Raw genomic sequence first — 21,969 nt, forward strand, 5'->3', positions numbered from 1 at the left:
CTTTGTTAGATTTGATTTATCTGTCACTTTCATTTCCAGATTTGATTTACTGGTCAATTTCTTTTCAAGATTTGATTTATTGGCCAATTTCTTTTCCAGATTTGATTAAAGTACATCACATAAGTCCTTTCAAATCTATTTCTAAATATCACATATAGATCTAATATGGATCTTTAAAGTCTTAACTCCAAAACTTTCTTGATCAATCATTTTTCTTTTCTATCTGGAGCTAGTGCCTATTGTATATTAATATAATCTGAATCAGAAAAAACAACCATTTACAGTAGACACAAAAAAACAGTAAGTATAGTTTTATAATAAATTGCACGTGGTGATGATTTAAAAGAGAATTAATAGATTGTAAAGTATTAACACCAACTAGATAAAATTTGAGATTAGATTTAAGATTTTTGTACTCTAGAATTACATATGCATCAGAAAATAACCAACAGAAGGGAACTGGGTTTATACCACTGCTTTTGCTCTAAAGACACAAGATGAGACCTTGACATAAGGTACAGAGCTTTACCTTAATGAACAAGATAACCAGTACCAAAGTGATTGTTTCAGTAAACAAGACATCCATGATACACCAAACAACAGAAATGGACTCTCTGGGCCCAATCTGCACCCATTGAAGTCAGTGGGAGTTTGAGACCCTATAACATGTTTGCTTGTTTTCTTTTTAACAGAAGGAACACTGGGAATACAATGGAATTGTTCTTATTCAAAAACGCACAGGGAAATTTAGCATCCCCCTGGAGTGATGGGACTCCTTTTAATGTCTCATCCAAATGACCACAACCAGGGGTGGCTCCAGGACCAGCACACCAAGCGCGTGCTTGGGGCGGCATGCCATGGGGACGCTCTTCTGGTTGCCGGGAGGGCAGCAGGCGGCTCCGGTGGACCTCCCACAGACGTGCCTGCGGAGGGTCCGCTGGTCCCGCGGCTTCGGTGGAGCATCCGCAGGCACGCCTGCGGGAGGTCCACCGGAGCCGCGGGACCGGCGACCGGCAGAGCGCCCCTTGCGGCGTGCTGCCGTGCTTGGGGTGGCGAAATGGCTAGAGCCGCCCCTGACCACAACTCTCATGCTGAATTCTCCTGCTCAGTACTGCACTGTAGTGTCAGAGCTGGTATGATCCCAAGGACCCTTGGAGCAGCAAGACCCAAGACCTGCTGGTGTAGTGATGAGAACGCTACCAACTAAGCAATGCTAACATCATCCCACTGATATGAAGCAAAGATCCATTTTTCCTGACTGCATGTTGGTAATCACTTGTGGTATGACCCTGTAAGATCTCACCAGATAACCAAGTCAGGCCAGATCAATTCTTAAATGAGGGCCCTCTAAGAGAGTCAGTAAGTAGCGCTCTTCCCCTGAGTCAGCTCCGAGCCAAAGACCCAGCATGTTGTTATGGGGGACTGTGCTTCCGGACAGGCTATCTTTACAATGAGATGCGCAGCTGAGGGAGTTTTAGATCCCATGGCAAATTTAATAAAAGGAAGGGGTGGCAGCCCTTGGGCAGACTTCAGCTGAGGTAATTAAATTCTGCCTCGCTAAATTCCCCCTGCATCCTCAACATGATATAGGAGTATTATTCACTTCCTAAACTGCCCCAAATGGATGGGAGATGTTGAACTACACTGCTAAACAGCTGCTGTATTCTACTGGTTGGTGAAATGATCCATAGCCATCCATCCCTCACCTGCCTCTCAGGGGTGTTTTGAAGCCTAATTGATTAATATTTGGAAAGATAAAAGGCGCCCAGGAAGTGCAAAGCATTATTACTTCCCATCTGCTTTTGGGCATGATCTAAAGCTTCTCTGGGTAAACTATATGACTTGGGAATTCAATCAATAACATGTGGCTCTGTGTATTTCTGCATTAGATATCTGAATGGTACCGAAGACTAAAGGGATCTGTCCTGCACAGTGATGAGCACTTCCCAGGAGGGACTCAGCATCCTAAACGGCCACTACTCCAGTGGGAATTCTAAACTCCCACTACTCCTGTCACGTGGCAGGAGGCGCTCAGCAAATCACAGGATCAGGTCCAACATAAATAACATTCATACCATGTCCTAATATGCCTATATCATGTATTCATTAAGGGCCTCAGCCAACTCCCATTGACTTCAGGGAGAGTTGGATCAGGTCCTAAAAGAAGAAAAAAAAAAAGAAAAAAAGAACATGCAGAGATCCCTGGTGGAGAGCAGTGTTCTCTAAGGATATTTACATGGTTTCCGTCTATCTATGCTGCTAGCCATAAAAGCAAGGAATTTGCAGAGATACAGAGGCGTATGCACTTTGCGTGACGGTAAGCAAAATGTAAAGAAACAGACTCTTCCAATATCTATATCTGTGACCTTTTGTACTGAAGGTTTGCAATAAACAGACATAGCATCCAAATTTTTTGGGCTCATTTCTTAGCCAAAATATTTGGTTCTTCACAATTGTTCTATTTTTCTTTCCCCCAACAGGTCCTTTTTTATTGCGGAGAGGTCAGACTTTTGGCACTGCAGCCAACAGGCACTGATACATACCAAGAGGCAAGACTACAAATTCACAGGACCAAAGCCTGCAAAAGGTAAGACAAACATAGGCAGGACAAGACAAGAAAGGGAAAACATAAAACACCTTTTGCATTGTCCTCGGTAGCTGGTGCGTGGGGCCTGAGTAGCCCTCCTGGTTTGAATTTTCTTGTAGAAGTTTAACAGTTTTGTTTTAAATCAGAAAACTGAGTGTTGCTTTGTGGGGATGATACTCTTAGAGGGATTTCTGTTTCTTATTGGACTCCATTTCCCTGAGGCAAAGGTCACACAGTTACCAGGTCACATATCAGAAGTTAATTATACTGAAATGTAGTTAGGGTTTTGGCAAGGCTCAACTTGCGACAGGAGAGAGTAGCTCCGTCATTCTTGACATGAATACATGCCCACAACACTCATGGAAATCACTGCTGGTCACTCAAATAACCATGACCCAAATCATCTGGGATATGAGATTATAACTGATAAATAACCTGCACCTCTCTTTTCCCACTTCAGTGGACTTCTGTAGGCAGATCATGTCTCGTAGAGCCACACCAGGAGGGGAACTGACATATGCAGATCTCTCCACTTCCACACAGAAGGGGGACCCAGCCATCTGCACAGCACTAAACCTCCCTGTCCTGACACTGCATCTCCATGCAGAGTCCACACTGGGAGAAGCAGGAGAAGACTCATCAGGCTTGGGCAGGGAATGGACAGGTCAGGGGAAACAAATTCTTCCCTACTCTGGTCCTGCAAAATTAGTCAAACAAGATAACACAGCCAAGAATGCCAAGCTCCAGCTCCTGGACACCTGGACCAGCTGCAGTCAGGAGAAGGCCCTAGTGGTGCAACTCTAATGGAGCTGTGCTGCTGAGAAGACAGAGGGCCACCATGGGCTAGAGCCAGTCTTCAGGCCTGAGGATCTCGGGTAGATTTCGGAGGAAGCCCCTGTATCTCTGACAGTACAATTTAGGGGATCCTCCATCTTCTGAGACATTTCCTATGGGTTTCTCTATGGAGGGGACAATCAGCATCTCTGTCCTCACCTGCACATAAACCACCCCATTAAAGTTCATTCACCCACAGTTTAGCATTTTTTCCCTATTTGCCTGTATTTATTAGCATATGCTGAAGGAAGCTGGCCCTGCACTGCAGGGCTGCTTGGTTGAAATGATGCATCTCAACAGTCATAACACTTACAAAGAGTCCCCTTAGCATTTGAAATGAGCTGTCTTAAAAGAGGTGACCTCTCAGTGCATCTGACCTCCTGGAAGGAGAAGGAGCAATGATGGTCCAGGTAGGTCCTGCATCATTCTGCTTCTATAACCCTGAGCCACTTTTAGGGCAGGAGGCTCCTTTTCTGCACGAAATGTAGTCAGCTGAGAGTCAGATCTTGCCCAGGAAATACCACTGTGAAAAAGGTGCTTCAGCACATTGTCTTTGACATATGATCCGACCTGCTCCAGAACCCACCAAAATCAATGCAAAGAATCCCATGTGCTTTGGACTGTGTCCCACGACACAGAAGCTGACTGAATTCCCCCTTTTCCAAATGGGGAAACATTAAGCAAAACACTCCCCTCTCTCCAAGGCAGCATTTTGGGTGTGTGACTCATCTGCCTCTTTGGTAAACTCAAAACAATTTTGCATTAAAAAGATGAATAGGAAAAATATGTATTTAAAACAATACTTCCAGTGCTCAAGTATACAATGCAAAAGCACCACAGAAATGCCTAAGAGAGATTTCTTCAGAGGGCCTAGATGCCACCATTTCATTTGTCCTTCCAAACCTTGCTCTGATGTGTGGTATCATTATAAGATTAGCTCTCAGGAGGGAACCCAGCTTTGTGAACGGCTCAGTGAACTCTGAGGCGTCTATGCTCCTAAGTATTACAAAAGCCAGTGGAGCCACAAAAGCATGCAGCAGGGAATTTCTGGGCCCTGATCCAGAAGGATATGCTGCCTGCTTCCCTCAAGCTGGCACATTGAATTTGGTCCTAATTGCTGGATTCCTCTAAAACCCAGAGGAAGGAGAAGGCCCACCAGTCACTCCCCCACACCCCCTGAAGATCTGAGAGAATGAAGTGGCCTAGTCAACTACTCCACAAAAGGTGCTGGGTGGGTTGGACTTGAAGGGTCTGAAGAATACAACACACGGTAAAAAGGAAGTCCAAATCTGAAGAGAGAGGTGTCCTGTGGGCAGGAAGGGTCAACTCCCATTAAGGGTGGGGCAGACGCCGAAAGGTTGGAATAGTTCAGATAAACATTGGTATGCACCTGAACTCTTTGGGAAGTTTAAACATCCCTAGTTTTTATTTACAGTTCTTCTAAAGTGACACAAAACTCATCTCCAATACCTCCAGCAGCATCTCACCATTCATCCCTACCACTCAAAAAATCAGTATTAGACAGGTTAAGCTGAAGAGTGCTCTTAACAAAAACCATAGATGGCAGATCCCTTTTCTTTAGAACTCTCTGCCCTGAGTGAAAATTCTTCAGCCCCTTCCAGCTTTCTCAACAGACCTTCCACCCTCTTTTCTGTTCCCACACAAAGCAAATCCACACTGTAATACTTGACACAGCAGGAAGCCAACACTCAGACCCAGAGATCCATAAACCGTCCAAAAGCTCAAAAATAAATCAATCACCATTTTGTATCCCACACATGTTTAAACACAACATAGCCCTAATATGTTGTTTTTCACCTAGTTGCTTTTTCTGAGACCACCGCACAATGTTGCAAGACAAACATGTTGAGCATGAGCCTACTGTGAAAGTGGTTTGGGTAAGATTTTAGAACAACCTAGTTCCCACCCTTGCACAAAAATGTTGTGAATCCCCTACCCTTCCCTGCCAGGGTATTTTTAATGGAGTGGGTGGCTTGCACAAAAGGTGAGAGTATAAAGTATGAGCTGACTCGGGTATCAAGAAGTCAATGATCAGTTTGGTTCACCACTTGAGTTATTTTGGAATAGCTTTCCACATTTCTAGCAATAAAACACCGAATCAAACTGTCGATTTTAAGCTTGAACTGTCAAGTTTTTGTGTCAATGAAGTTCTCAATTTGCTGCCACAGGAATCTCTACAATTACGCTTTTAGAAAAGGTGTAGTGTATACAGTATTAAAAAACCAAACACAGCTTCAGCTGAAGCTCTCTTTCAGCTCACCTGTCACGGTGCACTGAGCATTTAGATCTACAGCAGAAACAAGGAACAGATGTCAGATGATTGAAAAACTTGAGCCTTCCGTTGTTTTACTGACTTGTCACCGCTGAGAAATTTGCTTTAATTTACTTTAAAAGTAAATGACTGGATCTTCATAAAAACAGTGGCAAGGCAGAGTTCTTAATGAGGGGGTTAACCAAGGATTCCATGTAAGAACCAGAGCCTCCAATTCCAAATGCAATGTCTATTCGAATATACATATTTATCTCCTCTCTGAAACATGCTGATTTATTTTCAAGAGGCTTGACATACCTGGGGAAGCAGCATGTGAGCTCTTGAAAGCCTGCCCAAAAACCAGAGTGATTTTTTTTTACGGTGCTTGACTGTGCCAGGTAATGCCATTTTTGAAAGAAATAATTCATAACCAGATAGAGACCCTGTTCCTTATTACCCTGTGGGCTTGAAAGCAGCCTTCAAAACAGCTTGAAGAAAGAGAGAGAGGGAGAAAAAACTGCCAAGAGTCCTGCAGTCCAGGGACTTCAAATCAGGCAAAGATACACAACATTTTGAAAATAAACTAACAGCCTGTGCTGTTCTTGGCTGATATCCTTGCCGTTTTGAAGAGGATGAGTAGAATTCCCCCCTCCCCTCCAAGTACTGTAGATGCAATAAGCAATGCTTTGGTGCTTTACAGACCAACAGGATCCCACTCAGCCCAGGGATATGTGGTGTGGGAGGCGGAATTACTTAATATCAACCACAAGTGGCCACCTCCACCCAAGCCTACAGAGGACATCAGAGAGCAATACACCCACAGCCAGAGGACAAATGCTGTGGCCCCTGTGGGATGGAAGTGAGGGGCGGTTGTACAAGAGGAAAACGGTACAGGGGTTTCAGAGGATATGGCTGAGCTTGTCCCCTTCAGGTATCTTACCAGGATATGAGAAAGAGATGTTCATGGGGCATCCCGATCCAAAGCCCACTGCAGTCAATGGAAAGGCTCCCAACAGAGCTCGACTGCACTGGGCTTTGGATCAAGCTCGGCAGGGCCAGTGAGGTTAATTCTTGGCGTAATATAATAATAAAAAATAATTATACCATTTTGGAGAAACTTTCATCCAACACCTGTTTCCAAGCAGCGCGCCCCATTTGGATTCCTACGCTCCAAAGCACAGCTCAAAAAGATACTAGAGATATTATCCACTTAAAAATTAGCACCAGCTAATTCTGCAAGCCCCTGTTTGCTTTATTCACGTGAGCAGTCCCAATGAAAACGAAAAAAGCTGTTCAAGTGAATAAAGCCTCAGATGCCCAAGAAAAGGCAGTGGCCCAGATTCTGAGCACCACTCAACATGGCTCAGGAGTAGAAGGCAGAGGTAAAGGTGGCCGTACGCCACCTTTGTAGTCCCTCGATTTCAGGGCCAGCCTGGGATTAGTTGTTTCCCCAGGGTAAATTAAAGCAGGCTGAAGGCTCTTGGCTGCCTATGGCCCCAAAGGGGTTTTCCGGCAGCTATAAAGAGTCAGAGTATCAGGTTGAGATGGAAGGGGTGGCTGAAGTACTACATTGGCTATACACTACCCAGGACTCCGCTTACACAAGGGGAATTCCCAGTAACTAATGAGTCAGGTGGCTTCCCAGCTGTTCTTCCTGGAGTCTGACCCAGGGTTTAGAAGCTGGAGGCGGGTCAGACAAATCCATCGTGGGAGCTCCCGATTTCCTACCTTCCCATTCTGTTGTTCAGTGTTCCTCAGAATACAAGGCATCACCATCTTCATACCTGTCTCAAGAGTAGTTGTTACATTCATTTAGGGGACAGCAGGCAATGTCCAATGACTGGGGCATGAGATAGCCACACAGCCTCTGACCAAGTTCCCTTTCTGTATTAAGCCCAACCTGTTGTGTAAGAGACATGGAGATTCTCATTGGTGGGTAAACAGTAGGACAAATGGACATTACTGTGCTTTGGCAGATGCGCTCCTTTCATGCATCAGCTTTTTGGGTTTTTCTGACTCCACAAGGATGAAGCTTTCCTCAGAATTTGGCCTCATATCTACAATAACCTCTTTCTTTGCCACCAAAATGCAACCACTCCTGAGGTCTATGTGCAGGTACATGTGTGTGTGTGTGGAGAGTGTGTGGGGGTGGGGGGGGAATGGCAAAGAATATTATATTAATTTGAAGCTATCTAGTGGAATTTAGCCTGGACATTAGGGTAATGCCCATAATTCCATTGGATCTTTAATAATCACAAGTGTTCAGGACCTCAGTTCAGCACAACCGCAGCAGCCCCCTGTTGGAGCATCAGTTTAGCTGATTCAAAGAAAAGCCTGCCATCTAATGACTCACAAACACCACTTCTTACACCAACTTGCGGGTCTCCCATCCGGGCATTAATCAGGCCACAGGGAGCTCAGCTGGCCTGACAAAAGCAGAGCTTGAAGCACTGTGGCACCAAGTATCACACATTTATTTAACTGGGGTTTCATTCCTGATATTTTACAAAAATTCTGCTGAAATGTTACAGCTAAAACAACTGGGTCATTATTTTCCCCTCAACTCCATTTCCATTTTAATGCTGATCACAGACTCAGAGAAATGTTGGGCTGGAAAGGACCTTGAGAAGTCATCAAGTCCAGCCCCTGGATTGAGGCAGGACCAAGTACACCATCCCTGACAGGTATTTGTCCAACCTGTTCTTAAAAACCTCCAATGATGGGGATCTCAGATGGAAGACTATTCCAGTGCTTATAATTAGCTAGTTTATCCTAATATCTAACCTAAATCTACCCATTATTTCTTATCCTACCTTCAGTGGACATGGAGAACAATTGATCATAGTCCTCTTTCAAACAGCCCTTAACATATTTGAAGACTTATTCGATTTCCCCCTCGATCTTCTTTTCTCAGGACTAAACATGCTCAGTTTTTTTAACCTTTCCTCTTAGGTCAGGTTTTCTATCATTTTTGTTGTTCTCCTCCAGACTTTCTAATTTATCCACATCTTCCCTAATGTGTGGCACCAAGAAGTGGCCACAGTACTCCATTTGAGTCTTACATACCGTTCTGTTTCCATTGCAAAGGCAAAATGTCCCCCATCCATTTGTACAGCTTATTTCCTTGTGGTATGGTTTCAAAAGGATAGTGGCATAACAGCCAGAATACATTTTATTCCAAAATTTTAATAGCTGAAAGTAAAGCTTAAAAAAAAAAATCCTGCTAGCCTTATCATATTGGCAGATACTGTTCTTTAGATTTATTGCACAATGGTAATCAGGCTATAATATAAATACACTGCATCTTTAATTCATTAATCACTCTGGAAAACAAAATGCACTACTATAAAGAAAATTATATGATTTTCTTCTTTATCCAATAAAAACTGGTTACTAAAACTCTGTTCTTTAGAGGGCTTAGAGAAGGAAACATAGATTTTCACCTCTGCTGCAGCTGCAGCTCAAATATGAACCACTGGCTTAAGTCCCTGCAAGGTCAATTTAGCTTTACATCCTCCTCATCTACATAAACTGGTCTCCTAGAAGCTTTCTGCACCTGGATCTTCTGGCCGCAATCTTAAACACCATGGCTACTATTTCCTGTTGCTCAGTATCTCGTGTACTGGTTAGATGCTACTCTCCTATCCCCGAGATGCCTAGTTTATAAAGCACTTTGTGTGAGAATCACCATATAAATGTGATATCTTATCAAGTCAGATCTCTGACAGTGTCATTTTTATGACTGCCCCAAACTGTGTTCTAAAAGAAATGGGCCACTGTTCACATAGGAATTGGAATCCTGGATGAAGTGAGCAAGACGGCATCACAGATGTTTGTAACGAGGGTGGGATGGACTTTTCTCCTCTGAAATGTGAACTTCCCCAACACAGTGCTATGCACATGCAAATTCCCCAATATCCACATCCATGACCTGGCAACAATCCTCAGACCCTCTGCAGCAGCTAATTGATGCTGGCTACTGAAAGGACAAGCAAAGATGCCTTTTCACTGTTGCATATTCTGTGGCCACAGTATCCCATTATGTTGGCTACTTTTCAACCAGATGGACCTCCAAATAGGTGCAATTCACAGCTGCTTCAGGTGCCATCTCTATGCTAGTTTGTTGCATGTGTACTGGAATGGATCACTGCCTGGACCACTCCTTCCTATCAATCACACCCATTTTCCCATAGCCATTCACTCTCTGGATGCAGTGCTTGCCGCACACCAAGGTGCTCCATCGTCACTAGAAGTACTAGAGCTCCCACTTTGGTGCACTTGCTGTGGCTTGCAAGGCTGTTGGTGCAACTTGCACTCCACTTCTTGCCAGCATCCCATGCATTGGCTGGGACAATCAGACCCAGGAAACTTGAACAGAAAGAAACTGCTGAAATATAGTAGGTGTATAGCATTGGGTGGCCTCACTGAGGATGCTCTGTTGGCTTCACAGTGAAGGCACTTTCTGGACATCTAATGGCTGTTGTGCTATTGGTGACCTTGGGCACGTTCCCCCTCTCCCTGTGTCTCAGTCTCCCCAAAGAGGCAAAGTAACAATCAAGTTAGGGATGCCTAGACTCGAGGAAACCCCATTTCAACTCCTGGAAGTGTCATATTAGCTCTTCTCATAGGGGTACATTTCGTTCCATGCAGTTTACTGTATGTGGATTCTTCAGACAAGATCTTAAATAAAAAGGTCACATCCGCATCTCCATGGCAGCATTCACAAGAGAAATAGTTCACTCCATTGGTCAAACCTCCCACTCCTTCTCCAGCAATTGTGTCCGGGTTGGTTTCTTCCCTCCATCCCATTATTTCACTTGTGGTCAATATATATACAGCTTCAAACCTGGTGTTTGCAGGAGCTACACCATTGCCTTCAATTAAATCTGGGCCCCAGTACTTACATATCAACAGGAAATCAGTTGGAGTGAGGCCTGTGGAAGAACTTAAGGAATTGGCCCAAAGTTTTGAAGAGGAGCTAAAAGAAAATGTTTATAATATTCCTGGTGAATCATCCATGCATCTTGATAGGTTCATGGAATTCTGCCATTCAAATGTAGGAAATAAAAGGGTGCACAAAATAATTAATAAGGTTTTCACAGATGCAGATGTCTGAGAACAGAATATCTAGGAGGCCATGACAATTCCACATTCCTGATAATGTATTGGAAGTTTTAACATCTCTTAAATATAGAGAAAAATGCATTTGGAATAGGGCCCAAGTGTCCCTTCCTTCTCATTCACCATCTTTTTCTCTCCTGAAAGGTTCCCAATGCGCCTAAACACTGATCTGGACCTATTCTTGGCTTCTCTGCTGAGATTGCCAACCAGTGCTAACTGTGGTGGTCTGCTATATGGACCTCTCTGCACCAGGAACAGGACGGTGACCACAAGACTCAGCTTCAGATACCAAATATGCCATCAGAAAGGCTTTATATCCAGTCCTCTAGAGAGAAAGTCAGGGCTACCAATGGATTCTTTACGTGTTCTAAAAAGCATGTAAAGATGTAAATACATATTTCTCCTTTCTCTCCAATTCAGAGTAGCCTGTGTCCCAGGGACCTTTAACTATACATTGTGTAAACAGCACAAATGTGTGACTGAGTGATGCTGAATATGTCTGTGAATATAATCGTATGAGACTGCTGAGTGGAGTCCACAGGGATTTCTTGTTGCAAGCAAGAAGTTGATTAGTGCCTCCATCATCAGTGTGCATGAGGGTCACAGAATTGAAAGCTGACCCCAGATAGATCTAAATAACATCTCTATTTTTAAAACAAAACTGTAGTGCGTAGCTGTAACAGCTCTTTTGTGAAAGTTACAGCACTTCTGATTTATCTATCTGACCTCTTCGACACTGCTGCCTCCCCCATGTGACCATCAATTTCCCCAAAACATCCCAAATATAAGGCCCAATCCAGCTTCCACAAGTCAGTCACCTGAGCAAACTCCACAAAGCCCTGAAAAACTGGAAGGCTAGGGCATGGGATAGTACGGTAAAGCCAGTCCAAAATAGTAGCAGAGCAACATCTAAAAATCAGGGAGCCATGTTTTGCTGGACGGGGATGGGGGGTTCTGTTTGTTTAAATTAAATTCCAAAATTCATGAAGCTTCAACAACTGCAAAATGGTGCTTAAAAACAAACCAAAAAAAACCTAATTTATTTCATCTCCATTTCAGCATTGCAATGCATTAGAAACCTTGTTCGTGTTTTCCCTATCAGATCTAGAATTATTTTTATTTCACAAATTAGCTCTCTTGATCTCAAACAGGGAAACTAAAAGTTATATTAAAAATGGTAAGTGATGCTTAAATGGCTGATCCTGCCAATAAATAATCCCTGCCTGTAATTTGAAAACCATTATGTAGTTGAAGCGATGAATGATTTAAGACTGCTTATTTAGATCACCTGTGATAACATGTTTAAAGTCAAGGCTCTACACATACAATCAAACATGAGAAGCAAGCTAAAAATCTTCATCTGGAAATAGGAAAACAAACAGGTTTTGCAGTTTTACTCTTTACTTTTTTAAAGATTTCATTAAAAACACAAGATGAAATAAATATTTTAGGCAACCAGCAACAAAATGGGAAAATACCATGTGTTCGGCGTTTTAGTGCCCTCTGAGTGCAGGAATTTATTTGCAGCAAGCAGAAAATAGACAGCAAGCATAAAAATTCAGCAGATTCCCGCTAGTAAAATTATTTATCAAGCTAACAAGGGAGGAACCCTTCTAGTAGCAACAAGCCAGCAAGAAAAAGATGTGCCTTTATATTTTACCTTTGGGTTAGCGCACCAGTAAAAATGCCAACTGACAAGCACTTCACATAAACATTTCTTTCTAAATGAGCTGCCTTGTTAGAAAAAAAAAAATCTAAGCAAAGGCGCACTACAGTCAACAGACAGAAAACTCCAGGATGAATGCAGTTTTGCTCAATAGTACAGAATATAAATAAAGACATAAAAATAACGTGGTTATATAAACGAGTTTAATAAATTAATACTTCATTTTATATTTAAAATAATAACTCAAGCTATAAAACCACCTTAGCATTTGATTGTACCAAAAAGAAAAAAAAGAAGCACCTCCCAGTAATCTATTATTTAGATCTTTCTTACCTTTGGAACAAAATGTATATAACAAAATATACTGAACTGTTGTTAGCTGCGCTACACAAGCCTCATTGCAATATTTATCATATATTTATTTTATGACTGGAACCCTGAAGTCGGTTTTACAGTTTAGTTTCACGATACCAGACGTTGATTATAAATTATAAATGGCTTTACTGCAGCCTGAACAGACAAAAAATTTGGAGACATGTCGATAGCCTGATCCCAATTAAATTTTAAAGAAATAGTGAAGTGACACATCTTCCAAATAGCTGCGCTCTAAAGAGGACTGCAAATTAGTCCTGTCGGCTGTACAGTGAGGCTGCTCCCTCGTAACAGTCCTTTGCTAGAATGAACATTTGATAATTGTCAGCAAGCTAAAAAACAAAAAATCCCCAGAACAATCCAAGGTCTTTTTTTTTTCTGTTCCATAAAGAAAAAGGCTTGGGGGATCCCCAAAATCAGACTATTTTATCTCAGCCTGTAACTCAGGAAGTAAAATTGGCAACATCTGCAGACAAAAAATAAAACTTTCAGAGTTTTATACTGATTCTTGAGGGGAAAGGTTTGTATGAACATTAAACAACATTGCTGGCCTGATCCTGTATTTGTTACTCAGACAGAATGCCAAATGAAGCCAAGAGGATAACAAATGTGGGGTAAGATACATGAGCCAGATCAGGGGGAAAAGTCCCAAATAAATTCTCCTTTTAGCTTCTGGCCCCCTGCAAAGACCAACATTTTTCCCTCCTTCTACAGAAACTTACAGTACTCAGTGAGCATGACAAAATCTCCCACTGAACAAATGAACTGAACTGCTTCTTTAGGCTACCGAGTGCACTTCTTGTGCTTAGGCCAAGAAGTCTCCAAATCTAAAATGACCACGGCAGGGTCTGATCCTGCATTTCTCGAGCACTCAAGCCTTCTTTTGGAAACAATGTACATTTGGGATGTGCATGTAATACAGGCCTGAGCTTTGGAGCTTGTTAAATGCTGATGGATTGCATTAATATGAATATTTGTCTGTAGGGGACAAAGTCTTTCAAAAAGTGAGCTCAACATCATGGGCAAAACATCAGCAATAACAAAAAGGGGAAGAGCATCCTGGATGCAAACTACGAGATAAATAATATATTTCAACTTTTATGTTGCTCGCCTTTGATCTGGTATAGCTGACATTATGGTCCTGTTAAATTTTCAGCATACAGCCAACATGTAAAAACAGAGCCAAAAGGTGTGATGGAATGGTGAATGTAGAGCGGATCTCCTCTTGTTTGAACAGAAGAACAACATAGTTGATGGAATGTGGCTGTTTCTATGGAAGATGAGTGGTTCAATGTTGTGTTCTTGCCTTATTACAATATAATCTGAGGCCAAGCAATATGAACACAGAATTCCCATTAAGCCCAGAAACATGTGGGAGCGCTGTGTGCAGAGCAAATGGCCCTTACTATTCAAAATGGAGTATATAGATAGATGGGGGTTCCAATCCTGTCCATACTTCTCATGGCCCTGGTTAAAACAAAGTAAGGGAAAAAGTAGTAAATGTGGAGGAAAACAAGGGGCATGCACCATTTTCCCCACTCCGCTTTTTATTTTACATACCAAAATTTTAGGAACGAATCCTACACACCCCTACTCACATGAGCAATCCTTACACATATGAGTTGTCTAATACCCGCCAATTGACTGACAGCTGTTTTTATTACTGGCTGACTTCAAACAATCTTCGCTCTTTTAGGATCGTATATACTCAAAACCAAAACACAGTTAAGGACCCAATCCTGCAGCTTTCAGCCTTACCTGCATTAATGAAATTCTTAGTTTGGTACGGAACCCGATTAAGCTGGACCAACATAAGCTCTACTTTGTGCCAAAGCAGTGGATCCACCGCTAGAGTTTGCTCTGGTGCAACTGCATCACCCTAGTGCAAGGGCAGAGCAGATTTCCTTAATGTTGCATAAGGCCGGGAAACCAGATTCTAAGACGTCAATAACTCAGTACGATACTACCACATAACGTGAAACCAGCTATTTAATTACTTATCACCACTAACAAAAGGTCTCTTTATTTTGATTAACTTTGAGAGAACACGGTACTTGGAATCAGAGTATGTTTAAATAATTACACAATGCAAGATAACATGTCTGGAAGCAAAAAAATGGTGCAAGAGGAAGACGGAGAAGAAATAAACTTGGTCTCACTTCCCAATGTAAACTATGAATGACCTCCAGGTCAATTTTTCAGAGTATCTCAGATCAATTCAATTCTCACCTCCGCTCCCTACCTGCTAGCAAATGAATATATTGTGCCTTCCAATAGACTGAAATGACTAAAAGGAAATCGCATTTAGCTGCATCTGAATAACCATGGTTATTAGACGATGCATGCAGAGGAAAAATTACCATTTCTCTTCTTCTATTCCTTCTACTCTGTCTGATTGTCATTCTCACCTCACTGGTGATTAAGTTGTAGGATGCTCTTGCAGATTGTTAATTAGGTGTTAATATCTGCAAGGGGCCACAGCAAGCTTCTACACCTGAGGTCATTTCTCAGAAGTCAGGCTGTCTCCAGTGACAGTACCTGTAATTCCCATAGCTAGTTTGATTCCTACTCAACAGCTGGAGCTAGTGTCTCTTTCATGTCTGGTTTCATTTCCTATCTGAAATTATATGAGTGCTAATATCTTTATTATCTTTCCCGTAGATGTGCAATGCTTGAGAGAGTGGCACAGCATGTTGTTCACAGGCTTATTATTGTTATTTTTTTTTACCACAGCATTTTGAAAACAGCTCAAGCAAAAATCTTTATGGTTAGCAAATTCATAGCTGAAGATTCCATTATTGGATCTGGGGAAGAAAGTAGGGCCGGGGAAAACAATAGCAATAATTTTGATAGACAAAAATAAAAGCTGCACAACTGGTAAGCGAAAATGGCTTAAACTTTGGGAACTAATGTAATGGCATTGACAAGGGGGCGGGGAAATGAACAAGGCGCCCTGACCTCCATAAGTCTTGGCAGCTGGTTTGTGAGTGTGAGCATGTATGAGCCAGTGAACCAGTAATGAAGGGTTTTCAAGGACACATCATTCTGCTTAAGGTAATGAGTCATGTTATATTTACAATGATTAAAAAAAAAAACCGTTTGGATCTGGCTTTCAGAAAACCCCTGGCTATTTGAGGGCCTGCTCCTTGTATTTAATTGGGCACCCAAACCTCCCACTTCGTTCAGGGGATGAAATTCACATCTGGGCAAAGGGCACGCACAAGTCCGACAGACCACTTAAGTCCTGTTTTAAGCGTTTCAGGGGAACGTAAATAATGAGTAGTCAGAACCATTGTATCTAAATACCTGTCATTTATATTCCTCACCCAGAGTGATGAACTAAGGACACAAAACAAATATAAATGACAGATATTTATCTATGCAGTGTTGTTGTAGCCATATAGGTCCCAGCATATTAGAGAGACAAGGCGGGTGAGGTCATATCTTTTATTGGACCAACTTCTGGTTGAGGAGAGAGACAAGCTTCTCACTGGTTAAAACAAAGGAAGGAAAAAATTAGTAAAAACTAAAAAAAGGCAGTAAACGTGGAGGACAAAAACTGGCACACACCATTTTTTCTGTTGGTCCGATAAAAGATATGACCTCACCCACCTTGTCTCTCTAATATTCTGGAACCACCACAGCTACAACACTACTACAAACAAGATAGTTACATAAACCCCTTTCAGCAGAAGGCATCAGAGAGCTTTACAAATATTTCTTAATTCTCCTAACACCCCTCTAAGGTGAGAGTTAATAACCTAATTGTATAGCTAGGTAAAGTGAGGTATACAGAGATCAAAGGCAACAGATGTTTAGATGAAGCCAATGGAACTGACTACTCATGCTTAAAGCTAGGCAAGTGCTTAAGTACCTTGCTAAATAAGGGATCAATTGATTTGACTAAGGTCTCACAGCGAGTCTATATAGTTAGACTAAACCTGTCTCCTTTTCTAAGCACTGCACCTTTTGGAGCCATAAGAAATACGTTTAACATATTGCATGTTAAAGAGCTACTTTTTCAGTCTCTGATCAATGTGAACTGTATATTTTAAAAGTGTAGCTCATTTGGTAAATGACAAACACTGAAAAGCCCGAAGAAAGACTGTATCTATTAGCACATAAACTAAAATTCTATGTTAGAACTAAACAGCAGCAGAAATCACACTAGTGCAAAGATGTTTCAGGTCTTAATTCTAAACTCAAGCAAAACTAATAAATTGACCTTGATGGGAGTTTTGCCTGAGTAATAACTGCCAGATTAAGCCACCAGTGATAAAAAGATCTGTTCTTCGATTATAAGGACACAAGCTGTTTTCACTCTCTCTTCAGATGAATACGGATGACATGAAGACATAGGATTTTACAGTATTTAAGTTTAAGCTTTCATGGTGTATCAAACTTGTTTTACCTAGAATTTCTGTAAAACACCCTGTAAATTGCACATGGTGGGGGTTTTGCTCCCATTCTCTTGGCTAACATAGTAAAATACCTTCCTTTTGAATCAGGACGAATATAAAAAAGGGCCTAGTTTGGCTATATGTGCACATACGTGGCTTCTACTGACTTCGATATGCCACGGAAGTTTTATGCATAATTTAGAATTATTAAAATGAAATCAATTTGTAAAGAGGTACTTACACACCACTGCAAACTCAAACACAGCTCATTCATACACGCAGAAATTTAGCTGGTTACTTATTGCCTATATTCCCTTTCCATTATATCAGACATTTAGCCCTAGAAAAGAACTTGTGTGTTTAAGACCCAGCCTTCTACTGTCTCTATTGAAGTCATCATCCAGTGTTTGTGACATCACAGTCTGTTGCCACGAAAATGAATGTTGAAGTCTACATTCTGACTTCAATGCAGATTAAAGCTGGACAGGAACGAAGCATGGGAAAGAGCAAGTTCCTGTACAAACACGTCCTTTTAATAACTATGCGTGGGTACAATGAGCAAATCCTAAAAAGTCAAATGAAAGGTGAATAGATTTCTATTTTAAGCTTGCTTTATTTAAAAGGTTTCCCTTGCCTGAAAGTTCTTAATGGTAAACTGCAAAAGGGAAAGGAAATGTGTGTGTGTTCTTTACTTCTCCTTATCCTCACCTTAACTTTAGGGCTTGTCTACATAGGGAAATTCAATGGCAAAACTACATCTGTATAATTATACCAAGAGAGTTATACTGGTATAACTTTCCCTATGGACACTTTTCTTCTGAAATAAGAATGGTTTAAACTATACTAGAAAAAGCCATCTCCAAAACAACCTTAAACCAACTGGAAAAAGTCATTTTTATTCCAAAATAAGTGTGTCCATATGGGGAGTTATATAAGTGTGCATTCACACCTTTCCTTATACCAGTATAGCTTCCAGCCTAGACAGCCCTTAAACACACTGGCTGAAATTCTGGCCCCTGGAAGTCAGTGAGAGTTTTGTCATTGACTTCACTGGGTCAGGATTTAACCCACTATCTCTTCCTCCTCAGAAGAGAGGCAGATGAGTTGCAGTTTAGGTTCCACGCTACTGAGTTACCGTCAATGCAGCCCTCCAAAAATTACTAAGGTAATCGTCCAAAAATAAACAAAAAGAACTCATTTATTTTGAAAAAAAATATTATGAGGCAACTATAAACTGTAAAGATTAGATTTGCTCTTGCCGTTCACTTTTAAGGGGAACAAAAATATTATATTACGGGCTGTGTAAGAACCACCAAATTTGGCCTTCACACAAATCCCACTGACGTCAAAGGCAATGGAGACACATATCACACAGCATAATTTGGCCCTTGCTGTTGACTCCCTTATGCTAGAAAGTGGAAATGCTTTTCTGCACCAAATAAAATTAACAGGAAAGGTTGGATAGTGTAACAAATACATTGGGAAAGAATGTTTAGGGCTATATACCAGCCTTCAATCTTGCACAAGACCCACACTAACATCACTAGAGGCTTTATATCAGGGTGGGCAAACTATTGCTTGGGGGCCACATTCGGCCCTTCAGACATTTTAATCTGGCCCTTACACTCCCGCCGGTGAGCAGCATCGGGGGCTTTCCCTGCTCCGGCGCTCCAGCTGGGGAGTGGGATCAGGTGTTTGCCCCGCTCCATGCGTGCCGTGGCTCTGCACGGCTCCCGGAAGCAGCAGCATCTCCCCGCTCCAGCTCCGACGTGTAGGGGCAGCCAGGGGGCTCTGCACGCTGCCCCCGCCCCAAGCATGGCCCCTGCAGTTCCCACTGGCTGGGAACCGTGGCCAATGGGAGCTGCAGGGGCAGCACCAGTGGACGGGGCAGCGCGCAGAGCTGCCTGGCTGTGGCTCCGTGTAGGAGCCGGAGGGGGAATATGCTGCTGCTTCTGGGACCTGCCTGAGGTAAATGCTGCCTGGAGCCTGCACCTCTGACCCCCGCCTGCACCCCAACCCCCGGCCCCAGTCCTGATCCTCCTCCCGCCCTCCAAATCCCTTGGTCCCAGCTGGAAGCACCCTTCTGCACCCCCCAACCCCTCATCCCCAGTCCCACCCCAGAGCCCGCACTCCCAGCCAGAGCCCTCACCCCCCAACACACCGCCCCAGAGCTCCCTCCCGCATCTTGAACTCCTCATTTCTGGCCCCACCACAAAGCCCACACCCCCCAGCTGGAGCCCTCACCCCCTCCCACATCCCAACCCCCCAATTTTGTGAGCATTCATGGCCCACCATACAATTTCCATACCCAGATGTGGCCCTCGTGCCAAAAAGTTTGCCCATCCCATCTTTATATGGATTATCTCATAAAATACCACCTCATATTCATGCTGATATCTTAATTTCATTATTAATATAGTGATATATATCAGGAACATGAACCAACTCCCACTGACTTTCACAGGAAAAAGTGCATGGAATTATGCCAAGGATTTATTTGGTCCATAATCTTACTACCTTTACATATAACAAAAGAGATGTTTGTATAGTGACTGTATCTTAATCAACAGCTACAATAGACTTTATTTACACACATCATATCAATTGCCTGCATTGCTACAAATATGCTAGAAATAACATAATTCCTTCAAAGAAATCAAATTAGCAATGAGATCACTGAGACCACTGTCCACTACTATCCCCTTATAGTATTAAATTCCCTTAACCAAACTGACTTTATGAGAATAAACTAAGTGAGTCTCCAGAGAGTGCGCAGTATTGGACTTTTCATATCTAAGCTTATTATTCCTAATATCACAGAGAAACTTCTCTGAACTGGCCTTCTCCTTCCCAAATTCCCCATCTGAGCAGATGTCTCTCTTTTTCTTGCATTTACCTGTCAATCATGTTCATAGCTGAAATTTGATTTCTCTCCCGACAGTAACCTTAGATGAAATATTACCATAGGGGTCAGTCCAATCTCAACCTGGCCATAGAAGTTCATTAACTCCTCCTAGACCCAATATATATTTGTTTCAAAGTAACGGGATCTGTTTTTTAAACAATGCCTAACAGGACGACCAAAAAATATACAAGTAAATGAAATTATTGTGTCTATTTTCCAGGCCAGGGTACATTGTGCCTATATAAGTCCTGTTATTACAATTACACATTAAATTAAACACTTTTTAAAAACATGTCCATAGATAACTGAACAAAATTAGCAATGATTGCTCTTAGATTATTTTAAATAAAGAACTCTTGTTAGCAATGAGCTGATAGACAATACACTGTCCCTGAACAGTGAAAACAAGTATCTTGACTATGTTTAAAATTCTTATTCAAGCCTATTCAATATATGCAACATAATATACTCTGCAAGGACCCATAATAAAACTAGGAGTCGGATTTTCTTCTTGCTTAAAACGCTATAAATCAGTTGTAAATTTACAGATATCAGTGAGGTTACGCCCGTGTATAACTCATGTAAGTTGAGAGGAGAATCAGATCACAAAATGTGTCTCTTATGAAGTTCTCCCCTGGCCCAATCCTGCAGTCTATACCCAAGCAAAACTCCTGCAAATGTCAATGGGAGTTTGACTTGCATGAATTCTACAGGATCAACCCCACTTCTCCACACAGTCAGCCAAATTTTAAATAAAAATAAAACTCAGTTGCACTAGCTAATATTAAACAAAGCACTGTTAGTTTTTAACACCCCTTAATTGTTGATATAAGTGTTATAGGTTGTATTCTTGTCCAAAATAAGAGATTTCATAATTAAACTCACACAGGGATCTCTGTAATTGAAAATCCCATTTAAACCGCTTAGTGTTTTTTTTACAGTTGAGCCTGATAATAAACAGATCCCATGGACCATATGTCTGCCTGAATCTAAGGAGGTGTGTGTGTGTGTGTATAAAAGTTTGATCTTCTCATTTTCATTAATATTGTATATTCTGTAAATGTGATAGACTGAATGGATGTGATTTGGGAGAGGAAGACGGTATCATGCTTCTCATTCAATTGGAAATTCTGGGCATGTACGTAAAACAATACAGAGATCTATCATTTTCATCAAAATTTGAGACAGATCTTCTGTAGTCTCATACTCAACCTCCATAGCTAGTTTCTGAATGCCAGCATTTGAAGACAAAAAAATAAGATGTTTGCAAGGAATAAAATATAAATTATACCACATAGAAGACATGCTTAGTAAACAAAAGTAGAAAACATTCACATTGCCCATGTCACTTTTACACACCTGAATATGAGCCCAATCTAACTTCCATGGGTTATTAAGTAAGTTTCGTATTAACAAACAAAACAAAACAGAGGAAAAAAAACCCTCTTACTCAAGTATGCAAATGAAAATCAAAATGTACCTTTTTTTTTTTTTACTTCAGGCAACAGGCATTTTCACATCACCGATGTAGAAGATTCTCTTGGGTACCTAATGTAGTAAATATATTAAAATAAACAAAACATAATTAATAAAGAATTTTAAAACACTGTAAAATATGTCACTTTTACTGATATTGTACAGAGCAGAACTGTTCTGATTGGATGTTAAATAATACAGAAGACTCTCTGAAATTAAATTATTAACAGTGTTCTAGTGCTGATGAACTTAATGGAACACTGTTTAAAATGAAACAATTTTTAAATAGCATGCCTGGCCTTTATTCACATTAATAACAGGAGGATCCTAGTGATA

At 41.6% G+C, this 21,969-nt stretch overlaps 1 protein-coding gene across 6 annotated transcripts in view; it reads right to left on the reverse strand.

Moving 5' to 3' along the window:
• MAF (MAF bZIP transcription factor) overlaps positions 1-21,969 on the reverse strand; it is a 229,772-nt gene that overhangs the window by 194,833 nt on the left and 12,970 nt on the right. For all 6 annotated transcript variants that reach the window (XM_039503898.1, XM_039503893.1, XM_039503895.1 and 3 more), the window contains one exon: positions 21,638-21,705. In XM_039503898.1, coding sequence (XP_039359832.1) covers positions 21,672-21,705 — 34 coding nt within the window. In that variant the 3' untranslated portion in view covers positions 21,638-21,671. The remainder of the gene's footprint in view (positions 1-21,637; positions 21,706-21,969) is intronic.

This window comes from Mauremys reevesii, linkage group 16, assembly GCF_016161935.1.
Source record: "Mauremys reevesii isolate NIE-2019 linkage group 16, ASM1616193v1, whole genome shotgun sequence".
NCBI lineage: Eukaryota > Metazoa > Chordata > Testudines > Geoemydidae > Mauremys > Mauremys reevesii.